At 39.3% G+C, this 23,986-nt stretch overlaps 1 protein-coding gene across 1 annotated transcript in view; it reads right to left on the reverse strand.

Moving 5' to 3' along the window:
• Positions 1 to 2,951: 2,951 nt before the first annotated feature.
• The window catches only part of NAA35 (N-alpha-acetyltransferase 35, NatC auxiliary subunit), a 76,904-nt gene continuing 55,869 nt past the window's right edge, over positions 2,952 to 23,986 (reverse strand). The window contains exons 16-23 of the mRNA XM_049784143.1: positions 23,156 to 23,254; positions 22,202 to 22,380; positions 19,111 to 19,247; positions 10,322 to 10,389; positions 7,983 to 8,123; positions 7,024 to 7,146; positions 4,935 to 5,015; positions 2,952 to 3,336 (exon numbers count right to left, since the gene is read on the reverse strand). Coding sequence (XP_049640100.1) covers positions 3,277 to 3,336; positions 4,935 to 5,015; positions 7,024 to 7,146; positions 7,983 to 8,123; positions 10,322 to 10,389; positions 19,111 to 19,247; positions 22,202 to 22,380; positions 23,156 to 23,254 — 888 coding nt within the window. The 3' untranslated portion in view covers positions 2,952 to 3,276. The remainder of the gene's footprint in view (positions 3,337 to 4,934; positions 5,016 to 7,023; positions 7,147 to 7,982; positions 8,124 to 10,321; positions 10,390 to 19,110; positions 19,248 to 22,201; positions 22,381 to 23,155; positions 23,255 to 23,986) is intronic.

Consider the following 23,986-nt stretch of genomic DNA (forward strand, 5'->3'; position numbering starts at 1 on the left):
TGCCATGGAAAAGGTTTGTTGGAATAATAACCAATGGAGCGCCATCGATATCAGGGAGGAAAAATGAACTGGTGGCACTTGTTCAAAAAAAACTTTGGAAGAGGAGGGTGTAGAGAAGGCCATTGCTCTTCACTGTGTTATCTATCAGTAGTCCCTTTGCAGTAAATGCCTGTTGTTGTGAAATGCATCAACCAAATCAGATCCAGGGGCTTAAAGCACAGGAGGTTCCGTGCTTTTTGAGAGGAATTGGAGTCAGAATATGGAGATGTGCTCTATTTCACCGAGGTACGTTGGCTCAGCAGGGGAAATGTCCTGAAAAGATTTTTTGAGTTGAAAGAAGTGAAAGCCTTCATGGAGAAGGATGGGAATGCTGTTTCTGAGTTGAGTGATCACAAATGGCTCATGGACTTAGCTTTTCTTGTTGATATCACACATCAGCTGAATGTACTAACCAAGATGTTACAAGGCCCGGGGCAGCTTATCAGTGCTGCCTAGGACAACATGAGAGCATTCTCCACAAAACTTGTGTTATGGAAATCTCAGCTCTCACAGACAAACCTTTGCCATTTCCCAGCATGCAAGGAACTTGTGGATGCAGGCATACCATTCAGTGGTGAGAAATATGTTGATGCTATTTTTCAGCTAGAGAAGGAATTTGATCACAGATTTGCAGACTTCAAAAAGCACAGAGCCACTTTCCAAATTTTTGTGGACCCCTTTTCCTTTGATGTGCTTCAAATGGAGCTCACTGACCTGCAATGCAACTGATCTCAAAGCCAAGTTCAGGGACATTAGTGGAAAAGCAGACATGCATGGGCAATTTTTGAGAGAAGTGCCCCCCAGCTTCCCTGAGCTTTCCTGAATATTCAAGTACACCATGTGCCTTTTTGGGAGCACATATTTGTGTGAAAAGTGATTCTCCCCATTGAACTTTAATAAGTCAAAGTACAGGTCTAGGAAACAAAACTTTTAAAAGGAAAAAGGGGGAAAAATTTTTTTTTCCTTCATGTTTTTGAGCCACACACACAGGGTTTACTCATGGCGCTAGGCTTAGGGATCACTTCTGGCAATATGCTGCTACATTTGATCTCTGGTCAGGCATAAGCTCTGCCCACTATACTATCACTGCTTTGGCCTTATTTTGATTCTTTTATTGCCCAAATCTTGCCATTTGTACAGACCTCTTAAAATTTTCAAGAACAAAAGAGGAGGAATATTCTACTACAGCTGTTGTAGAGTGCTTGTCTACCTGATGTGCAGGGTCCTTGACTCTATTCTTGCACCGCAGAAATGCAAAACAAATTAATAGCTAGTTAGACACAGTGCTGTCTCCCCCCCTTTCCTACAAGTGAGCCAAATACATCACAGTGCAAATCCCTTCTATATATGCTAATAGACTGTTTTCTTGTTCTATCTTTAAAAATTCTTAGGTTATGACATTTCAGTTGTCTGTTTACCACTTTTGGAAAAAAGAAAGCAAGTCTACCTCATTAGGGGTTAGGGAAGTTCTTAAAATTTACTACACCAGGCAGCATAAAACTATTTAAAATAAAGTTTCAACATCAAGTTTGGATTTTAAAAAGGTTGAAAAAATAGGTATTATTCAAAGCTCAGAATCCTTGTATTATATAATCCTATGTACAGATTTAACTCTCCCTACAGAGCTATTTAAACTAAATGAAACTGCTAGGCCAGATTACAAAAGCCAGTTAAGACAGAATACTTTATTCTATTGTTCTGGTTATATTATGGGTTGATTGTTGCCAGGGTAGCATGAGAAAGTAGCAGGAGATAGGAGGCAGAGTGAACAATAAAGGGTGAGGCTCCTGCTACTAGGCACAATGTACAATGGATTTAAATCCATTTTTAGGTATGAGATGAAGCTTATATGCCTGGTTTTTGGACCACACACAGTGATGCACAGAGGTAATTTCTGAGGACTAATTCTTGAGTAAAGAATCAGAAATTCTTGTTTTGGGGGACCATATGTGATTCCAGGGACCAAATATGATGGACCATGTGCAAGACAAACATCCTACTCATTGTACTATCTCTCCAGCACTGGAATCTCATTTTAAAATGTTCCATGGGTCAAGTAGCGTATGAAATACTTTCAAATAACATCACTGGCAGACATATATAATTCTTCAAATGCTGAAAGTGAAATTGGAGAGGTGGCTGATCACATGCACTGCTGCAGACCCAAGTAAGATTCCTGTAATAACTTTTTTTTTTTTGGCTCACACCCGGCAGCACTCATATGGGTTCCATATGGGATGCCGAGATTTGAATCACCACCCTTCTGCATGCAAGGCCTTACCTCCATGCTATCTCTTTGGCCCTCCTGTAATAACTTAATTCCCTGAACATTGTTAGGAATGACCCACAAACAAAAAACTAAAAATAAGTTATTTTTATATTTTGATTTTGGGGACGATATGTGGGTTTGGGATCAAACTTAGTTTCTACATGCAATGCGAGTGCCTTAACCCTATAATATCTTTTTGGACTTGAAGCAACTTAAAATTCCCCTCTTAAAAGTGTTATAGGGGCCAGACAGATAGCATGGAGGTAGGGCATTTGCCTTACATGCAGAAGGTCAGTGGTTCGAATCCTGGCATTCCATATGGTCCCCCAAGCCTGCCAGGAGCGACTTCTGAGCCTAGAGCCAGGAGTAACCCCTGAGCGCTGCAAAGTGTGACCCAAAAAACAAACAAAAAAAAAGTGTTATAATGAAGATGTCATAAACACGTAAATATCATAATCCTTAAGTAGTTTCCTTGTATAGTTTTCGAGATCTGCCTCCCCATCCCATTCATAGATATTTTGTAAAAATGCCAAATACATGTTTAATAACATGTTGTTTGAGGCGTGCTCATAATCTTTATATAGCTCAATTGTTAGAACATCTGTAATTCAACACGTCAAAAATACTAATTCATCATCTCTGATTGTGCTTTTTTTGTCAAGAAATTTATTAAGCTTTACAAACACTATTTTCACTCACTCATAAAAAATGATTTATGATTATATCTGTAATAAAACCATGTAATGTTCTTCAATGCATTCAATAAGACCAATTTCATCCGTGGAACATAGTAAACCACTTTAAAACAGCAGTTTTCATTTGTGTTATGTAAGGCTGTCAAATTAAAAGTATTTCTTATAATGGTTGTCATCCAAGAAATCCAACGCACTTCACATTCCATGAGAAGACTGTCAGATGGATCCTCCAAGAGTCGAATCTGAAATTAGAGTCTACCTTCTCAGTCTTTCTCAAACTAGTTTTACAACAGGAAAGTATTTGTGAGCAGAGAAGTCAAATTCAGGAGGAACCTATAAAGTGAATTCAAAATTCAATTTATATATCTATAATTGTCCAAATAGTAAATCAAATATTTTTAGCTTAACATTTTCCCTCAGCTCCAGAATATATAATCATTTTCCTAGACAACAACTTCATTTAAACATCCAATAAGTATGTCCAATTTTAGGAATAAAGCAGCATGAAAGAGATTTTTTAAACTAATTTAATGACAAAAAGAGAATAAGGGAGGGCCCGGAGAGATAGCAAAGCGGCGTTTGCCTTGCAAGCAGCCGATCCAGGACCAAAGGTGGTTGGTTCGAATCCCGGTGTCCCATATGGTCCCCAGTGCCTGCCAGGAGCTATTTCTGAGCAGACAGTCAGGAGTAACCCCTGAGCACCGCCGAGTGTGGCCCAAAAACCAAAAAAAAAAAAAAAAAAAAAAAAAAAAGAGAGAATAAGGGAGAAAGAAATTATTAGTTTATCACCAGATTTATAAGAAATTATTAAAAACAGCTATTTTCTATCTCTGATGAGTAGTTAAGAAAAGTATTTTTAGTTTGAGGGTCTCTGGTTTTAGTCATGAGTCACTGGTAAAACAAGGAAGGAAATAAGAAAGACAACAAAATAAGAGATATAAGCAAATGTTGTAGCCTATGCTGGACAAATACCACCAGGGAAAAAAATGCTTCCTAGGTTAGTCTCTAACACCAGCTGAAATGAATTTATAACTACATGATATAACAATATTACCAAAGAAGCTTCCACTGCTTGATTGATAAAAAAAGGTTTTGAATAATAAAAGCACTCATATTTTTAAAGAGATAAATTTAACCCTACATATTTTCCTTTATACTCCAAGTCATTTCCAGGATTTACAGGGAATGAGGGAGAAAAAAGTCTTTGAAATTTAAGTCAAGAAAATTTTCAGGTGTCGGGAAGGTGGCGCTAGAGGTAAGGTGTCTGCCTTGCAAGCGCTAGCATAGGACGGACAGCAGTTCGATCCCCCGGCGTCCCATATGGTCCCCCCAAACCAGGGGCGATTTCTGAACGCATAGCCAGGAATAACCCCTGAGCGTCAAACGGGTGTGGCCCAAAAACCAAAAAAAAAAAAAAGAAAATTTTCAATAAATAAAAGTAATGTTATGGTCAATTTAGTATCTGCTGTTAAGCTTCCCTTAGGATGACTTACAAGCATATTAACTATTTACAGTCATATTTACATATCTTTATTTTTTTTGGTTTTTGGGGTTCCTCCTGGCTCTACGCTCAGGAATCACTCCTGGAAGGCTCAAGGGGGGGACCATATGGGATGCTGGTATTCAAACCAACGACCTTCTGCATGCAAGGCAAACACCTTATCTCCATGTTATCTCTCCGGCCCCCATATTTACATATCTTTTTTTTTTTTTTTGGTTTTTGGGCCACATCTGGCGGTACTCAGGGGTTACTCCTGTCTGCTCAGAAATAGCTCCTGGCAGGCATGGGGGACCATATGGGACACCGGGATTCAAACCAACCACCTTTGGTCCTGGATCGGCTGCTTGCAAGGCAAACGCCGCTGTGCTATCTCTCCGGGCCCATATTTACATATCTTATTGAAGAAAAGTTTTCACTATAATATCCTTACCTTAGACTCCTTTTTGTGACCTCCTGCCAATAACTTCATAACCACAAAGTTGGGTTTGGCAACTTTTAAAATTCTATTAACCTAAACAATGAATAATAGTAAGATATCAAAATATAAAATAGATAATAAAATGTCTTTATATTTTTGTTAATTTTTATACTTTATGCTATATTTCAAGATATGCACATAAACGTTTTTCTTTTAGTCCCACATAACTCTGTTTTGGTTCTCTGAAAACTTGAAAGGGTGACTTGTATCTTGCTTTCATTAAAATAAAAATTTTACAAAAGGATAACACAGTAGAATGGTGTAATCTTGTTGTAATTTATGATGCAATTTATGGCAAGTACTCTGAACACTCTATTCCTCAATTTCTTCATTTGTAAGAGTGAGAATATTAATTTGCCCTATAATGTAAAGATTTGTGGTGATATTAGTAAGAAAATTTATATATACTGTGAGCTAATAAGCTGAGTGTCCTTTAAATGTCAGCTACTACCATTTCAGACTACAATTGTCTAAAAAGGTATCTAATATGCAGAAGTAACAGTGGAATACTGCAGCAGTCCTCTTATCTTATGAAGAAGTAATGGACAGCCAGAAAAGTTTCCCACAGCCTTCTAACTGACCTCTTTCTGAAAGCAAACAATACAAGCTCAGAAACATTTTCTTTCAGCTCCAGATCACAATAATTTGCCTAGAAGACAACTCCATTTAGGTATCTGATATGCATGTACATAAGTGAGTTCCTGATCTTTCAAGATCTATTTCTATATCTGGCTCCTGTTCTACTGACAGCCCACTCCCCATAGCTCAATCCACCTATTTGGTATATCTTAGACACTCAAAGTCATGCTTGACTTTTTTGTTTCTGGATTACACCCAATTACCTATTGGGTCTGTGCTCAGGGAGCCATAGGGTTCTAAGGATCAAATCCATGTTAACCACAAGCAAGGCAAATGGCATACCTACTGTATTATCACTTTGGCCCATACCTGACTTTTTAATCTCACATCCAATTCCTTAATCATCCCGTTGGTTAGATCTTTTATATAAGGAAAATGCAATCACATTCCTCTTACAATTTCTTTTTATCAGAATTATTGCCATGGCTCTCATTTCACTCCCCAGGTCCCACCATTGTCCCTAATCTATTTTCAGCACAAAGACAAGAGAGCCTTTAAAACAAAAATCAGATCTGGTCACTCCTTTCCTCAAAGCCCTCAACAGTACCTTCCCTTGTATACCCCATTCTAATCATCCTGGTTCTTTGACTGTTCCTGTTCCTGAGGTAGAAAGGGCCTTCCAAACCAACAGGATTGATTAAGGAATTACACAAAAGGTTTCTGTGCTTATAAAGCTCAGGTCCCTAATGACATGATGTGCTTCTTCCTCTCTTTTCAATATTACTTAAAGACCACTTTAAACTGCCTGCCTCATTCCTCCCCAATCTTTTATAGCATGTTATTCTTATGATAGTTCCCCATAGAACTTTTTTATTATTAACATAGCACCTTTCCCTACTGCTAGGAGAGCTGGAATTTATTCTCACATGGTACACTGAGACATAAGAGGAAATCACTGGGCTTAACCACCTGTGACTTTTGAAAGATACTTCCTCTAATTGTGAGTACAAGTAACTATCATTTACAGAATAAAATTATTTCAATGTAGAACAAAACTGTAATGTTTAAATGCTGACTTTTGTTTGCATTGTAGGGTCACACACAACAGTTCTTAGCAGTTACTCTCAGTTTGTTTCTTGGCTGGAGTTTGCTCTTAGTAGTGCTTAAGTGACCATATAGTGCCACAAATCAAACCTGTAGTTTCCACTTGCAGAGTTTGCATTTTTGCCCTTTGAGCCATCTCCCTGGCCCAATGTTAACATTTTCTCATTTTGTACTAATATTTAAATTTACATATAGGAAGTATTTATATTATTTCTTCAACAAATAATTTGAGAAAATTAGTAAAACCACTTGAAATCCCTAGTGACAGGCTTAATATACTAATATAAAATTCACTTTTATAAAAAAAAATTCACTTTTATAACTATTTCCTCTAGAATTATCTTGATAGCTATCTTACCTCATAGTCTGGGTTTGGTATATTTTCCAGTATCATTTTTGCCTGCTGAAAGTGCTTACTAGCTGCCACATATAATTCTGGAGATTGAGGAGGAGGGCTATATTTATTGAGGTCAGACATTTCCTAAAATGGGAAAATACTATTATTAAAAATATATTTAATATACAAAATTTAAATTCCTTTTTATTTTCTATTTTCTTGGTTTTTGGGCCACACCTGGTGGTGCTCAGGGGACCATATGGGATGCTGGGGATCGAACCAGGTATGTTCTGGATCAGTCGCATGCAAGGCAAGCACCCCACTGCTGTGCTACCACTCTGGCCCTCAAAATCCTTTTTCAAAAAATTCTACACCATTCATTATGTAAGTAGCCTATATGTATTATTCAACTGTCAACCTTCAAGTATGATTTCATATTACTTTCATATTTCTGTGATAAGTACATTTAGAAAATCCAAACAAAGAGGGGACAGGGAGTTGGCTTAGTTATCTAAGAGTGCGGTCTTTATGCATTGCAGCTTTGATTTGATCCCTGGCACTACATGGTACCCTGAACATGGCAGTTAGTATACACTGAGCATCATCAAAATAACAAAAATCTAAATAACTTTATAATATTTAAAATTGTAATTTGGGCCCGGAGAGATAGCACAGCGGCGTGTTTGCCTTGCAAGCAGCCGATCCAGAACCAAAGGTGGTTGGTTCGAATCCCGGTGTCCCATATGGTCCCCCCCCGTGCCTGCCAGGAGCTATTTCTGAGCAGACAGCCAGGAGTAACCCCTGAGCACCGCCTGGTGTGGCCCAAAAACCAAAACAAACAAACAAATAAAATTGTAATTTATCATCATCTTGTTCCAATAGTCCAGGAAGAGTTTGATTTGACTATCTAAACAAAACTGTACATTTCTAGGGACGAAGTAAATATTTTACAATTACTTCTATGATATGTGCACACTTACCTTGAACTGTAGATAGTGCACTGGTGGTGGTGTCATTACACTATTGAATGGAGCAAATCTATGCTCATATCTAACCTGTTCACTATCAAGCTCAAACTTGGGTTTTCGTACTTTGCCATCCATGTCAAATGCTACCATGGTCTAAAGGGAAAAATAGAAAAGATGCTGTAAATATGAAAAAAAATGAGCTGAGCAACTTATTAATAAAAAAGAAAAACAAGTATCAATCTATTTACACAGAGATCGTGGGAGCTGGAAAGAGCAGATGCCTTGTAAGCAGCCAACCCAGGTTCAATCCCTCGCATTCCATATAGTTTCCTTAGAACACCCCAGGAGTAATTTCTGAGTGCAGAACTAGGAGTAATCACCAAGCATCAATGGGTATTGCCAAAAAACAAAAACAAAAAAGCCCCACCACCCCAATTTTTTTATTTTTAAAAACGTTATTTATGTATTAATTGATTGGTTTTTTTTGGAGTCACACCCAGTGGCACTCAGGGTTTACTCCTGGCTCTGCAATCAAAACTTGCTCCTGGTAGGCTGGGGACCATATGTGATGCCAGGAATAGAACTGGGTTCCTCCTGGGTTGGCCGCATGCAAGGCAAATGCCCTACCACTGTGCTATCTCTCTGTCCCAAAAAACCCCCCCAATTTTTTTAAAACCCCAAAATTTAAAAAAGAAAACTATTTGTGGAAATTCAGAAATCCAAAATGGAAATAGAAAATTTTGCTTTAAAATTTTTAAATTTTAAATTTCTCAAGAAAAAATTTTATAAGTCCCTTTCCTAGTAAAATTATAGCACTGAAACATTCAAGTAAATTTAAGTTTCTAGTATATAAGTTTATAAGAGAAGCACAGGCTCTTTTATACATTTTGTTGTTTTCTTTTGTTTGTTTGTTGTTTGGGTCACACCCGGCAGCGCTCAGGGGTTTCTCCTAGCTCTGTGCTTAGAAATCGCTCCTGGCATGCTCTGGGGACCATAAGGGATATTGGGATTTGAACCACCAACCTTCTGCATGAAAGGCAAACGCCTTACCTCCATGCTATCTCTCCGGTCCCTCTTTTTTTTTTGTTTTTGTTTTTGTTTTTGGGCCACACCCAGTGACGCTCAGGGGTTACTCCTGGCTACGTGCTCAGAAGTCGCTCCTGGCTTGGGGGACCATATGGGACACTGGGGGATCGAACCGCGGTCCGTCCTAGGCCAGCGCAGGCGAGGCAGGCACCTTACCTCTAGCGCCACCGCCCGGCCCCACTCTCCGGTCCCTCTTTTATACATTTTGATGTAAGTTGCATGAAATGATTTTTTTTTTGTTTTGTTTTTGGGTCACACTTGGTGGCGCTCGGGGGTTACTCCTGGCCCTCTGCTCAGTAATTGCTCCTGGCAGGCTCAGGGGACCATATGGGATGACGGGATTCAAATCACCATTGGTCCTGGGTCGGCCACTTGCAAGGCAAACGCCCTACTGCTGTGTTATCTCTGCGGCCAATGAAATGATTCCTTAAACTGCCAAATGCAACCAAAGAATTGATACTGGTTTATTATTGAAAATATCTACTTTTGGGGACTGGAACAATAATACAGTGGGTAAGGCATTTGCCTTGCACGCAGCCGACCTCGCTCAATTACCAGCATCCCATATTGTCGTCCCTCTAGGCCACCATAAATGATTTCGTGCACAGAGCCAAATGCTACACCCTGAGTATCACTGGATTAGCCCAAAATAAAAAAAGGAAAGAAAAAGAAAACACCTACATTTTCTTATTTCATTCATTGTGGAATATACCACACTTCTTATAGCCCTAAAAAAAACCCAAACTAGGGGCCGGAGAGATAAGATGGAGGTAAGGCGTTTGCCTTGCATGCAGAAGGACGGTGGTTCAAATCCTGGCATCCCATATGGTTCCCTGAACCTGCCAGCGGCGATTTCTGAGCGTAGAGCCAGGAGTGGCTCCTGAGTGCTGCGGGGTGTGACCCCCCCCCCCCAAAACCTAAACTACCTCTCTTTCAAAAAATTCGATAAATTTTCTAAAAAACCCTTTCTTCTCCTTTATTAATGGCACAAAGCTGTCATCTGGCCTTATAATTAGGCATATGAAGAAGGATAACAACTGATACAACTTAGTAGCTTGCCATTTAATGAGTAAAACTGTTTCAAACAGCAAATATTCAAATATTAGCCAGTGAAAACAACTTGGAATAATGGCAAATTTTATGCAGATTAATAATAAAACAAAGGTGATTTCAAGACCTAGAGAAAATCACAGCATAAGAGTTTACTTTAAACTACATAATAGCAATGTAATTAAAAGCAAAAATTCTCATGTTCAATAACTTACTTTAAACATTCCAGCACACATGTTCTGATATGCTTGGCTCATTGTTATCTCTCGACTCAATGGGCGAACTGTAATTAGAAAGAAAACTATCCATACATTTCCTTCCCTCCCTCCCCTTAAAAAGTTTTAAAAATCTGCCAGTTTTACTAAATTAAAATTTCATAATTTGTTCCTACAGGCTACAAAGATAGTTTAATGACTTACTAAAGAGCCGAAATACTAAGGTAATATAAAGCAATAATTTGTAATTGCAGTAACTGTAGTACTATTCATGCCCCTCTTCCCTGCCAGAGTGACTGTTTCTCCTTTTTCTCCTCTCATGGTACCTGGGCGGTACCTTTCTATGTGAACTGTAATAATATAACTTCAAAATTTCAGTCCATAATGACACAAAATATGAGAACCAAAATGAGAAAACTACAAGCAAAATGAAGAACATTGTAGATAATTATATATATTCTTAAAAAAAACTATCATAAGAAGCTCATAGCAGAGTAACGGTGACTGAGGAAAAGATCAAGATGTTGCTATATGAGATCAAGGAAAATCTAGAAAACAGCAGAAGGTAGGAAGTAGTCTAAAAAGAAATGAATAGCACATGAGAAAACAATAAACTGAGTTCAAGAAGAAAAAAATATAAGAATCATCCCAGACCCTGAATCTTTGGATAGTGATTGACCTCATAAGGGTGTTGGGATTGTTTCTTATTCTTTTTTTTTGTTGTTTTTGAGTCACACCCGGCAGCGCTCAGGGGACCATATGGAATGCTGGGATTCAAATCACCGACCTTCAGCATGCAAGGCAAATGCTTTACCTCCATACTATCTCTCCAGCTGATTTAAAACAGTTTTAAAAAGAATCCCTGCCACATGCTTTTCAGGATCCCAGTCATGTACTTTTCAACATGACTGACATCCAAAATCCACAGCTACCAGTGCTGGGACCAACTCTGCCCAGAAGAGCTGGGTCATTCTTCTTTGCTCCACAGCCGTACTATTTCAAACTCAATGATCCCCAGCACAATATGGAGAAAACATCACACTACAAGAGTAAAAATGGAGAAACAACACAGGCCAACAGCATACATAGAGAATGAAGATGGCAGCTCGGATGAAGCAAAAAGTGCCAACCACTTATTTAGTCTCTCAGATAAGGAGTTTAGAGAAGATATATAGAGGATGTTCGTAGAACTCAAAGGAAGCATGGTTGAACTGAACAAACCACAGATAAGAATCAAGACGATATGAAAATAAAAGTGAGAAAATTCAAAATGAAGTAACAGGGCTGAAAAACTTGACAGGAAAAATTAACACACTAGAAAGCTTCTCCATCAGAGTAAAAGCAACTGAGGATTAAATCAGTAAGCTGGAAGATAAGATGCATACCAACTCCACACAACAGAAGAGATTGGAAAAGAGCCTTAAAGCAAATGATCATAAAATGGAAAAAAAATCCTTAAAGTCTGTGAATAGATGAAAATAGAAGTCTTCAATAAACTCAACATAAACAACCTAAGAATCATTGGAGTTTTAGAGACCTAGAAAGAAAATCCCCATAAAAAACCAATAGTCGGGGCTGGAGAGATAGCATGGAGGTAAGGCGTTTGCCTTTCATGCAGGAGGTCATCAGTTCGAATCCCAGCGTCCCATATGGTCCCCCGTGCCTGCCAGGAGCAATTTCTGAGCATGGAGCCAGGAGTAACCCCTGAGCACTGCCGGGTGTGACCCAAAAAACCACACACACACAAAAAAAAAAAAAACAAATAGTCAGGGGCCAGAGAGATAGCATAGGGGTAAGGCATTTGCCTTGCTGCGGCCAACTCAGGATGGATGGTGGTTCAATTCCCACCATCCCATATGGTCTCCAACACTGCCAGGGGTGATTTCTGAGCACAGAGCCAGGAGTAAACCCTGGGCACTGCCGAGTATGACCAAAAAACCAAAAAAAAAAAAAAAAATATATATATATATATATATATATATATATATCAAAAGTCAAGACATCATTACATAAAAATTCCTGGAGCTAATGAAGGCATGCAACCAAATCCTGCATGCTGAAGAGTACCAGCTAAAAGAGATCTGAAGTAAAGCACCCCAAGACACATCTCAGTCACAATGATGAACACCACAGATAGAGATAGAATACTGAAAGCAGCAAGATCAAAAAGGGAAATTACATTCAAAGGAGCATCCTTAAGTTTTACAACAGATCTGTCACAAGAGACCCCCAAAGACCCAAAGGCAGTGGTGGGTTAGAGTGACAAAACTCAACAAAATGAATGCTTTGCCTAGAATACTTCAGCCAGCCAGACTCAGATTCAGGTTTGAAGGAAGCATATATGGCTTCACGGACAAACAGCTCAGAAACTTTACAGACTCAAAATTAGTCTTAAAAGACAAACTGAAAGGTCTACCCACTTTAAGAAAAAAATGACCAACAGACACACCAAACTTCTACACAAAGATGACACTAAATGCTATGACAATTATCTCTCAACATCAATGGACTATATAAACCAATTAAGAGACACAGAGTGGCAAAATGGATCAAAAAGCTGAATCCAATATATATATATATATTTTTTTTTTGTGGTTTTTGGGTCACACCCGGCAGTGCTCAGGGGTTTTTCCTGGCTCTGTGCTCAGAAACTGCTCCTGGCAGGCACGGGGGACCATATGGGACGCTGGGATTTGAACCGATGACCTTCTGCATGAAAGGTAAACGCCTTACCTCCATGCCATCTCTCCGGCCCCTGAATCCAATATTTTACTGCCTACAAGAAACACTTCTGAATAGTCAAAACAAACAAACTGCAAATCAAAGGTTGGAGGACAATCATCCAAGCAAACAACTCCCTTAAAAAGGCTGGAGTGGGGCCGGAGAAATAGTATGGAGGTAGGGTATTTGCCTTGCATGCAGAAGGACGGTGGTTTGAAACCTGGCATCCCATATGGTCCCCCGTGCCTGCCAGGGCGATATCTGAGCACAGAGCTAGGAGTAACCCTTGAGCACTGCCGGATGTGATCCAAAAACCAAAAACCAAAAACCAAAAAAAAAAAAGACTGTAGTGGCCATATTAATATCAGATGACACAAACTGTAGACTTAAAAAAGTTGTAAGGGGCCGGGCGGTGGCGCTAAAGGTAAGGCGCCTGCCTTGCCTGTGCTAGCCTTGGACGGACCGCGGTTCGATCCCCCGGTGTCCCATATGGTCCCCCAAGCCAGGAGCAACTTCTGAGCACACAGCCAGGAGTAACCCCTGAGCATTACTGGGTGTGGCCCAAAAACCAAAAAAAAAAAAAAAAAAAAGTTATAAGGGGGCCCGGAGAGATAGCACAGCGGTGCTTGCCTTGCAAGCAGCCGATCCAGAACCTAACGTGGTTGGTTCGAATCCCGGTGTCCCATATGGTCCCCTGTGCCTGCCAGGAGCTATTTCTGAGCAGACAGCCAGGAGTCACCCCTGAGCAACGCCGGGTGTGGCCCAAAAACCAAAAAAAAAAAAAAAAGTTATAAGGGACAAAGATGGACATTCCATAATAATAAAGGGATATGTACAACATGAAGAAATCGCACTCTAAACATATACACACCCAATCAGACCAGCAAAATATTTAAAACAATTGTTGACAAATCTGAAAGAAGACATCAACAGCAACACAATAATAATGGAAGACCTCAAGACCAACCTGTCACCCCTTGATAGGTCAACCAGGATGAAACCTAACAAGAAAATACTAGCTCTAAATGGAAAAAAAAATGGAAGAAAAGTGGTCCAATGCATATATATATATATATGTATGTATATAATATATATGGGACTCCATTCCCAGAAAACGGATACACATTCTTCTCCAATGCACATGCATCATTCTCCGAGATGGATCACATGCTGGCCCATAAAACATAGCTCCATAAAATCAAGAGGATAGAAATTGTACAAACTACCTTCTCAGATCATAATGCACTGAAATTAGAGGTGAACTACAAACAGACACAGAAAAATTTTAACACCTGAAAAATGAACAGCTCATTACTGAATAATTAGTGGGTCAGAAATGAAATCAAAGAAGAAATCAAAAGATTCCTGGAAATAATTGAGAATGAAGACTCAAATTACCAGAATTTGTGGGATATGAAGAAATAATAATAACAATAATAAGAAAATTTATAGCTTTGCAAGTACACATCAGGAAGGAAGAAGAGGCTTACATAAATAACTTAATGACCAAACTTAGAAAGGGATCAACAAAATGAACCAAAACTAGGTAGGCGGAAAGTGGGGCTGGAGAGATAGCATGGAGGTAAGGTGTTTGCCTTTCATGCAGAAGGTCATTGGTTTGAATCTCGGCATCCCATATGGTCCCCAAAGCCCGCCAGGAGCCATTTCTGAGCATGGAGCCAGGAGTAACCCCTGAGTGCTGCCGGGTATGACCACAAAAAAAAAAAAAAAAAAAAAAAAAAAAGAAAAAATAAAAAAAACAAGAAATAAAAGCTTAGAGCAGAAATTTATGAAGTGGAAATTCAAAGAACAATTAAAAAATTAAGTTGCGGGGCCAGGCGGTGGCGCTAGAGGTAAGGTGCCTGCCTTGCCTGCGCTAACCTTGGACAGACCGCGGTTCGATTCCCCCGGTGTCCCATATGGTCCCCCAAGCCAGGAGCAACTTCTGCGGCCAGGAGTAACCCCTGAGCGTCACCGGGTGTGGCCCAAAAAGCAAAAAAAAAGAAAAAAAAAATCAAGTTGCTTCCTTAAAATTACTACAGATTCTACAGAGATTCAAAGGGTAACAGAGACTACTTTGAGAAACTCTATTACAAGAAAAGAGAACCTGGAAGAAATGGATAAATTCTTGAACTCTGGGCCCAGAGAAATAGCATGGCGGCGTTTGCATTGCAAGCAGCCGATCCAGGACCTAGGGTGGTTGGTTCGAATCCCAGTGTCCCATATGGTCCCCCTTGCCTGCCAGGAGCTATTTCTGAGCAGACAGCCAGGAGTAACCCCTGAGCACTGCTGGGTGTGGCCCAAAAACCAAAAATAAATAAATAAATAAATAAATAAATAAATAAATAAATCTTGAACTCTTATAATCTTCCATGGTTGAACTAAAATGATCTAGCATATCTAAACAGACCCATCACTATTAAAGAAATTAAAATGGTAATAAAAAGTCTTCCCAAAAACAAAAGCCCAGGCCCAGATATTCACTAACAAATTCTTTCAAACCTTTCAAGAAGACCTACTATTGATACTCTTCAGGCTCTTCCAAGAAATTAAAGAAACAGAAACACTCCCAACTACTTTTTATGAAGCTAACATTACTTTAATACCAAAAGCAGAGAGGCTGCCAAAACAATAAACAGAAAACAAAAACAAAACACTACAGATCAATATCCCCGATGAACGCAGATGCAAAGATCCTCAAAAAAATCCTAGCAAATAAGATCCAATACCTCATCAAGAAGGTCATACAGTATGACCAAGTAGGTTTCATTCCAGAGATGCAAGGATGGTTTAACATACACAAATCAATACATATAATATACCTTATCCACAACATAAAAAATAAAAACCAGGGGCCGGAGAGATAGCATGGAGGTAAGGCGTTTGCCTTTCATGCAGGAGGTCATCGGTTCGAATCCCGGCGCCCCATATGGTCCCCTGTGCCTGCCAGGAGCAATTTCTGAGCCTGGAGCCAGGAATAACCCCTGAGCACTGCCAGGTGTGACCCAAAAACCAAAAAAAAATAAAAATAAAAATAAAAACCACATGACTATATCAATAGATATAGAGAAAGCATTTGATAAGGCCCAACACCCACTCATGATAAAAATTCTCAACAAGATGGAAATGAAAGGAACATTGCTCAACATAGTCAAGGCCATTGACAAAAATCAGTAAAAAAAATATTATAGTCAATGCAGAACTAAACGTTTGCCTCTAAAATCTGGTATAAGACAAGGCTGCCCCCCTCTCACCAATCCTAATTAATATATTACAGGAAGTACTTGCCAAAGCATTTGTCTAGAAAAAGATATCAAGGGCATCCAGATAGGAAAGGAAGAAGTCAAGCTCTCACTAACTGCAGATGACATATTATATTTAGAAAACTAAAGATTCTCAAAAAACTTCTAGAAACAATAGATTAATATAGCAAAGTGGCAAGCTAAAAAACTAACATGCAAAAATCAATGGCCTTCTTATATGCAAATGATAGAGAAGAAATAGATATTATAAAACAATCCCATTCACATTAGTGCCACACAAACTCAAACACCTTTTAGTCAACTTAACTAAAGAGGTGAAGAACCTATACAAAGAAAACTACAAGGGGCCAGAGCAATAGCACAGCGATAGGGCGTTTGCTGACCCAGGACAGACTTGGGTTTGATATCTGCCATCCCAAATGGTTCCCCAAGCCAGAAGTGATTTCTGAGCGTATAGCCAGGAGTAATCCCTGAGCATCACTGGGTGCAGCCCCAAAAAACAAAAACAAAAACAAAAACAAAAAAAGAAATAAAACTACAAAGCACTGTTTCAAGAAATAAAAGAGGACACAAGGAAATGGAGACACATACCCTGCTCATGGATTGGGTGATTAACATAATTAAAATGGCAATGCTCCCCAAAGCAATGTACAAATTTAATGCAATTCTTCTAAGTATACTCATGACATTCTTCAAAGAAGTGGATCAAATATTTCTGAAATTCATTTGGAACAATAAACACCCATGTAACCCTTAGGAAAAAGAAGATGGAAGGTATCACTTTCCCTAACTTTAAATTGTACTACAAAGCAATAGTAATTAAAACAGCACACTATTGGAATAAAGACACACACACAGATCAATGGAACAGACGAGTATTCAGAGAATGTTCACCAGACAATCAATTAATCTTTGATAAAGGGGCAGGAAAGCTTCTTTAACAAGTTGTGTTGGGAAAAATGGTCAGTCACATGTAAAAAGTGAATTTGTATCTCTAACACCATGCACAAAGGTCAAATTAAAATGGATTAAATACCTTGATATGAGACCCGGAACCACGAGATATATAAAAGAACACATAGGTAAAACACTCTATGACATTGAGACAAAAAGCATTTTCAAAAAGGAAACAGCACTCTCCAAACAAGTGGAAGCGGAAATAAACAGGTGGGACTATATTAAGCTGAGAAGCTGTTGCACCGAAAAGGAAAACAGTGAGTAGGATAAAAAAGCCACCCACAAAATGAAAGAAACTATTCATCCAATACCCATCAGATGAGGGGCTAAATCTAAGATATACAAGGTAATGACAGAACTTAACAAGAAAAAATAATCTAACCCCATCCAAACGGGGAGAAGAAATGAACAGACAATTCTTCAAGGAAAAAATACAAATGGCCAAAAGGCACATGAAAGAATGCTCCACATCACTAGTCATCAGGGAGATGCAAATCAAAACAACAGTGAGATATCATCTCATGCCACAGAGACTGGCACACATCACAAAGAACAAGAACTATCTGTGCTGGTATGGATCTGAGGACAAAGAAACTATCATTCACTGATGGTGGGAGGAATGCCATCTATGGAAAACAATATGGAGATTTCTCAAAACACTCGAATTTGAGCTCCAATAATAAGATCCAGCTCTACCTGTCACACAAAAATACAATACAAAAATGCCTTCTGCAGGGGCCGGAGAGATGGCACAGCGGTGTTTGCCTTGCAAGCAGCCGATTCAGGACCTAAGGTGGTTGGTTCGAATCCCGACGTCCCATATGGTGTCCCGTGCCTGCCAGGAGCTATTTCTGAGCAGATAGCCAGGAGTAACCTCTGAGCACCACTGGGTGTGGCCCAAAAACAAACAAACAAACAAAAAATGCCTTCTGCATACTTTTTATTCAGTGCAGTTCTATTTACAATAGCCAGAATCTGGAAACAACCCAAATGTCCTGACAACAGATGAATGGCTAAAGAAATTGATACATGTACACAATGGAATATTATTTAGAAGTCAGGAAAAAAAATAAAGTCTTGAAATTTTCCTATACATGGATGGACAAAGAAACTATTAAGCTGAGTATAATAAATCAGAGGGAGAGAGATAAGACATAGAATAGTCTCACTCATCTGTGGAATTTAAGAAAAATAATACATAGTATGGAAATAATACCCAGAGACAATAGAAGGCTGGAAGGACTGGCCCATGCTATAAAGCTTATCACAAAGAGTGATGATTGAAGTTAGAGAAATAACTAAACTAATAACTATCATGAAAATGGTAGTGAGTAAAATAAGTAGAACACGTCTCTCAAATACAGGCAAGGTATTGGGGAGGAGGAATTGAGGGGCATTGGTGGTATGAAGGTTGCATTAGTGAAGGGGGTGTTCTTTTCTATAACAGAAACCTCCAAAAAACATTTTTTAATTATATTAAAATACTGCTCAATATTGATCAAGTAAACTAATAATTCATATACAATAATTTCCAGTTATTATAAAAACAAAAAAAATTTTTTTTTTTTTGGTTTTTGGGCCACACCCAGTAACGCTCAGGGGTTACTCCTGGCTATGTGTTCAGAAGTTGCTCCTGGCTTGGGGGACCATATGGGACACCGGGGGATCGAATCGCGGTCCGTCCAAGGCTAGCGCAGGCAAGGCAGGCACCTTACCTTTAGCGCCACCGCCCGGCCCCACAAAAATGTTTTTGTAATCACGGTGCTTAAGATATTATATAAGTGAATGAATAAAAAATATATAAATAATTAGTAAAACTGAAGTGTAATAAAAAGTAACCCACAGTACCTTTCTTCTTTTTCTTTGTTTTTTTGCTGCTACGACCTTTCTGCTGTTCTTCCATTATCCTTTCCTCGGCCATCTGAGAGCCATCAGCACGACTTAATGTTGACATCAACCAGGCATAAAGGAATTCAGAGAGATACCTTAAGGAATATAAAAAAAATTTAAGTGTCTAAACGTGATAAAATTAACAAATGTACTGAACTAATTAAAAGAGCCAATTTTCGCTTTAATAGTCTTTCAATAAATCCCAAATTATCTAGTCATATAATCAACAGATTTTTATAAAAGATAAACATTACAAATTAACTTTCTCGGGGCCGGGCGGTGGCGCTAGAGGTAAGGTGCCTGCCTTGCCTGCGCTAGCCTAGGACGGACCGTGGTTCGATCCCCCGGTGTCCCATATGGTCCCCCAAGCCAGGAGCGACTTCTGAGCGCATAGCCAGGAGTAACCCCTGAGCGTCACCGGGTGTGGCCCAAAAACCAAAAAAAAACCAAAAAAAACAAAAAAAACAACAACAAATTAACTTTCTCTTTGCCATATACAGTACTGTACAAGGCAGAAAAATGAAATATCTTACATGTTTTACAGATTTATTTTTAATATAAATCACTTTATTTAAATACCATGTAACATATAGCTGATATAATTGATCATTATACAATTTCTTTTCAGGTAATTGAGAGCAAGATTATTTATAAAGAAATAAGAAAGGCAAAAAAAAAATAGAGCAACAAGAAAATTTATGAAAATAAGTGTATCTTGCAATGAGGTAATTAACTCATTGTCAGAAAGTTTAGTAAGCTCTTGTTATTGGCTGAACATTTTGTTACTTCTTTTATTTCTGAACAACAGGTGGCTTCAGATACACATTGGTGTCCAAATTGTATGTCCCTATGGGGATGGCAATAATAAAAAAAATTGGAGTTGGGGCCCGGGCGGTGGCGCTAAAGGTAAGGTGCCTGCCTTGCTTGCGCTAGCCTTGGACGGACCGCGGTTCGATCCCCCGGTGTCCCATATGGTCCCCCAAGCCAGGAGCAACTTCTGAGCACATAGCCAGGAGTAACCCCTGAGCGTTACCGGGTGTGGCCCAAAAACCAAAAAAAAAAAAAAAAAAAAAAAAAAAAAAAAATTGGAGTTGTCTAGAATTCTAAGCACTACTGATGATTATGTGGCTTTTGTGAGGCTTGGTTTTGGCTACTAGGCTTCCAGAAATATAAAAAGGTGGGGGGAAAGAGTGCCCACATTCATTCCAAAAAAGTCCTGGTGATGTTAGCCAAAATACTGGAGTTTGATCAGATTGGTATCTGTATGGAGAGCCTTAGATGAGTGAAGAAAGGCTAATGGCAAAATGGAATTGTAGGTTAGGGGTGCAACAGGTGTGTCTTTGGCAGGGTGGGGATTTGATCTGCCCTCTCCTTTCAAGATGGCCAGTTCTTTCTTTCTTCTTCCTTCCTTCCTTCCTTCCTTCCTTCCTTCCTTCCTTCCTTCCTTCCTTCCTTCCTTCCTTCCTTCCTTCCTTCCTTCCTCCCTCCCCCCTCCTTCCCTCCCTCCCTCCCTCCCCCTCCCTCCCTCTTCCCTCCCTCCCTCCCTCCCTCCTTCCTTCCCTCCTTCCCTCCTTCCTTCCTTCCTTCCTTCCTTCCTTCCTTCCTTCCTTCCTTCCTTCCTTCCTTCCTTCCTTCCTTCGGTGTGTCTTTGGCAGGGTGGGGATTTGATCTGCCCTCTCCTTTCAAGATGGCCAGTTTCCTTCCTTCCTTCCTTCCTTCCTTCCTTCCTTCCTTCCTTCCTTCCTTCCTTCCTTCCTTCCTTCCTCCCTCCCTCCCTCCCTCCTCCCTCCCTCCCTCCCTCCCTCCCTCCCTCTCTCTCTCTCTCTCTCTCTCTCTCTCTCTCTCTCTCTCTTTCACTCACTCAGATGGCCTGCATGGCCAATGTACCCATATTTTTCTTCATGACTTGGTTTACATCTCTTTTAAAAACAATCTATGGTGGGGCCAGAGCAATAACACAGCGGTAGGGCGTTTGCCTTGCATGCGACCAAACCCAGGATGAATGGTGATTCAATTCCTTACATCCCATATGGTCCCCTTCAAATTCAATTTTTTTTTTAGTTTTTGGGCCACACCGGTGATGCTCAGGGGTTACTCTGGGCTATTCGCTCAGAAATCGCTCCTGGCTTGGGGAACCATATGGGATACCAGGGGATTGAACCACGGTCCGTCCTAGGCTGGTGCATGCAAGGCAGATGCCTTAAGGCTTAAGGCTTTCACCACCACTCCGGCCCCTCAAATTAGATTTTTATAGCCATTAAGAGCTAACTGTTAAGAGTCTTAATAGCCAAAGTAACAATAACAACAAAATAACAAAATGCTTCTTCCTTCACAAGTTCAAAAGATATAAAGCATTTTCATTGTTAATGCAAATGAGTCCAAAAGCTGCATGATTTTCTTAGTCTATTTTCTATCTATGACAATTTTATCAATGTTGAAAATAATTTCTCATATTCCAGGGTGGCTCAAGTATCCTCAGTATAGAGTAAGAATTGAAGGTGAGGTCCCAGACCTCCTCAGCAAAGATCCCTAAAAACAAAAAAAAATCCTTTACTAAGCTTATCAGCTCTCCAAATAAAAACAAAGATTACCTAAGGATCATCTCTTATTGATTACTTCAAATCAACTATTAAAACAAATGAGGATAAATGCTACATCTTATAAGATTTATACTCTCAATGATAATCTTTGCCTTAATGATTAAATTTTGAAAACTTAAATTCTACCATTAGTGCCCAACATTATTGAAGTCATAGCAACATGTGTGCTAATTTTCCTTCCATAAAAAAATTAGCTTCAATTAATAATCTTAGAATCACTTTTATTGGAAATTTAAAAATATTTAATGGCTGGAAAAATAATATTGTTATGGTACTGAAAAGTATTTAAAATCATTGAGTTCCAATTTTCAAAAATTATTTTTCAAATGCTCACCACTAAAATTAAAATGTACTATTATGAAAAGTACTCCAAAATTATAGTATTTTAGAAACTCTTTTAAACCCCATTACCCACCTAACGCCAAATTTAACTCAAACTGTTCTCTTACCAATATATGTAGTAGTACTCATGCATGCTGTAGAGTTCCAATTCAAAGCCACTAAGAAGATACTGTATCATAATTCGAAGGTTATGGTAAAGGACCCATGTACCTAAGCACGCCAAATGTTGTCTTTGTGGTTCCTGTTTCAACAGCATAGTGTGAAGGGTAGCATCAACTTTCTCTGCCTATTAGAATAAAATGACAGAATAGTGACTTTTTTTAAGGTAATAAATGTTTTTAAAAGTTAACATATGGAAAAAAAATATAAATCTTACTGCCTAAAAATTCATTTTATGTCCATTTTATTTTATCCACCCCCCCCTTTTTTTTTTAGTTTTTTTTGGGTCACACCTGCCAGTGCTCAGGGGTTACTCCTGGCTGTCTGCTCAGAAATAGCTCCTGGCAGGCACGGGGGACCATATGGGACACCGGGATTCGAACCAACCACCTTTGGTTCTGGATCGGCTGCTTGCAAGGCAAACGCCCGCTGTGCTATCTCTCCGGGCCCTTTATGTCCATTTTAAAGTTTCCATTCCATTTTCTCACTTTGCAAAATGATGACCATTGGCTACACTTATTTCTTTTACACTTTCACTCTTATGTCTATTTTAAAGTTTACATTCAAGTTTCTCATTTGCAAAATGATACCACTGGCTACACTTATTTCTAGATAAATATTTAAGATCGAAGTATTATGATAATGATGTGAGCTTGCTATAATATTTAGTTCTATGCATATTTTATTATATATTCTCATTACCAAAGAAGTAAATAAAGATGTTTCTTAGTTTGAATTGTTTCTTTTGGAAAACTGATGTAGGAAATCTTTGTGTGAAAAAAAATCTATTACATTAAAAACTGCATTGAAAATACAAAGTCAAATACTGTTCTAAAGAACTGTTTCTATATGCTCTATGAACTGTTTAATTTTAAGAGTGAAGACCACTTGCTGACTCTTACCTCATCCTGCAAAGTAGCAAATTCCTCAAGGATATGACCAAGTTTATCTCTCTGCCGAGCTCTATTATGTCCATGGATCTGAATAAGACTACAGAATGGCTGCAATACACATACAATTTGTTAATTGTCAATATAAAATATTAACATTGTAAGTTCTCTACAGTGGGTTTAGGGGTCAAAAAAAGTGCTATGTACAACTCATGCCTTAGTGCATTTTTTAATTAAATGGTTTATATATAAATATATTTATATATATTTTTTGGTTTTTGGGTCACATCTGGCAGTGCTCAGGGTTACTCCTGGCAGGCTCAGAGGACCATATGGGAGGCAGGGATTAGAACCTCCCTCCTTCTGCACGAAAGGCAAATTCCCTACCTCCCTCCATGCTATCTCTTCAGCCCGAGTTTCTATAATTTTTTTGTTTTGTTTTGTTTGGGCCACACCCGGCAGCGCTCGAATTCCTCCTGGCTCTCTGCTCAGAAATCACTCCTGGCAGGTACGCGGGGGTGAGTGGGGGGCGGGGACGGGACACGGACACGAACCATATGGGAAGCCGGAAATCGAACCACCATCCTTCTGCATGCAAGGCAAATGCCCTACCGCTGCGCTAGCTCTCCGGCCCCCAGTTTCTATAATTTTTTGGGGGGGGGGGCCACACCCGGCGGTGCTCAGGGGTTACTCCTGGCTGTCTGCTCAGAAATAGCTCCTGGCAGGCACAGGGGACCATATGGGACACAGGGATTTGAACCAACCACCTTAGGTCCTGGATCGGCTGCTTGCAAGGCAAATGCCACTGTGCTATCTCTCCGGGCCCAGTTTCTATATTCTTTA

This window comes from Suncus etruscus, chromosome 1 (genome assembly GCF_024139225.1).
Source record: "Suncus etruscus isolate mSunEtr1 chromosome 1, mSunEtr1.pri.cur, whole genome shotgun sequence".
Taxonomy (NCBI): domain Eukaryota; kingdom Metazoa; phylum Chordata; class Mammalia; order Eulipotyphla; family Soricidae; genus Suncus; species Suncus etruscus.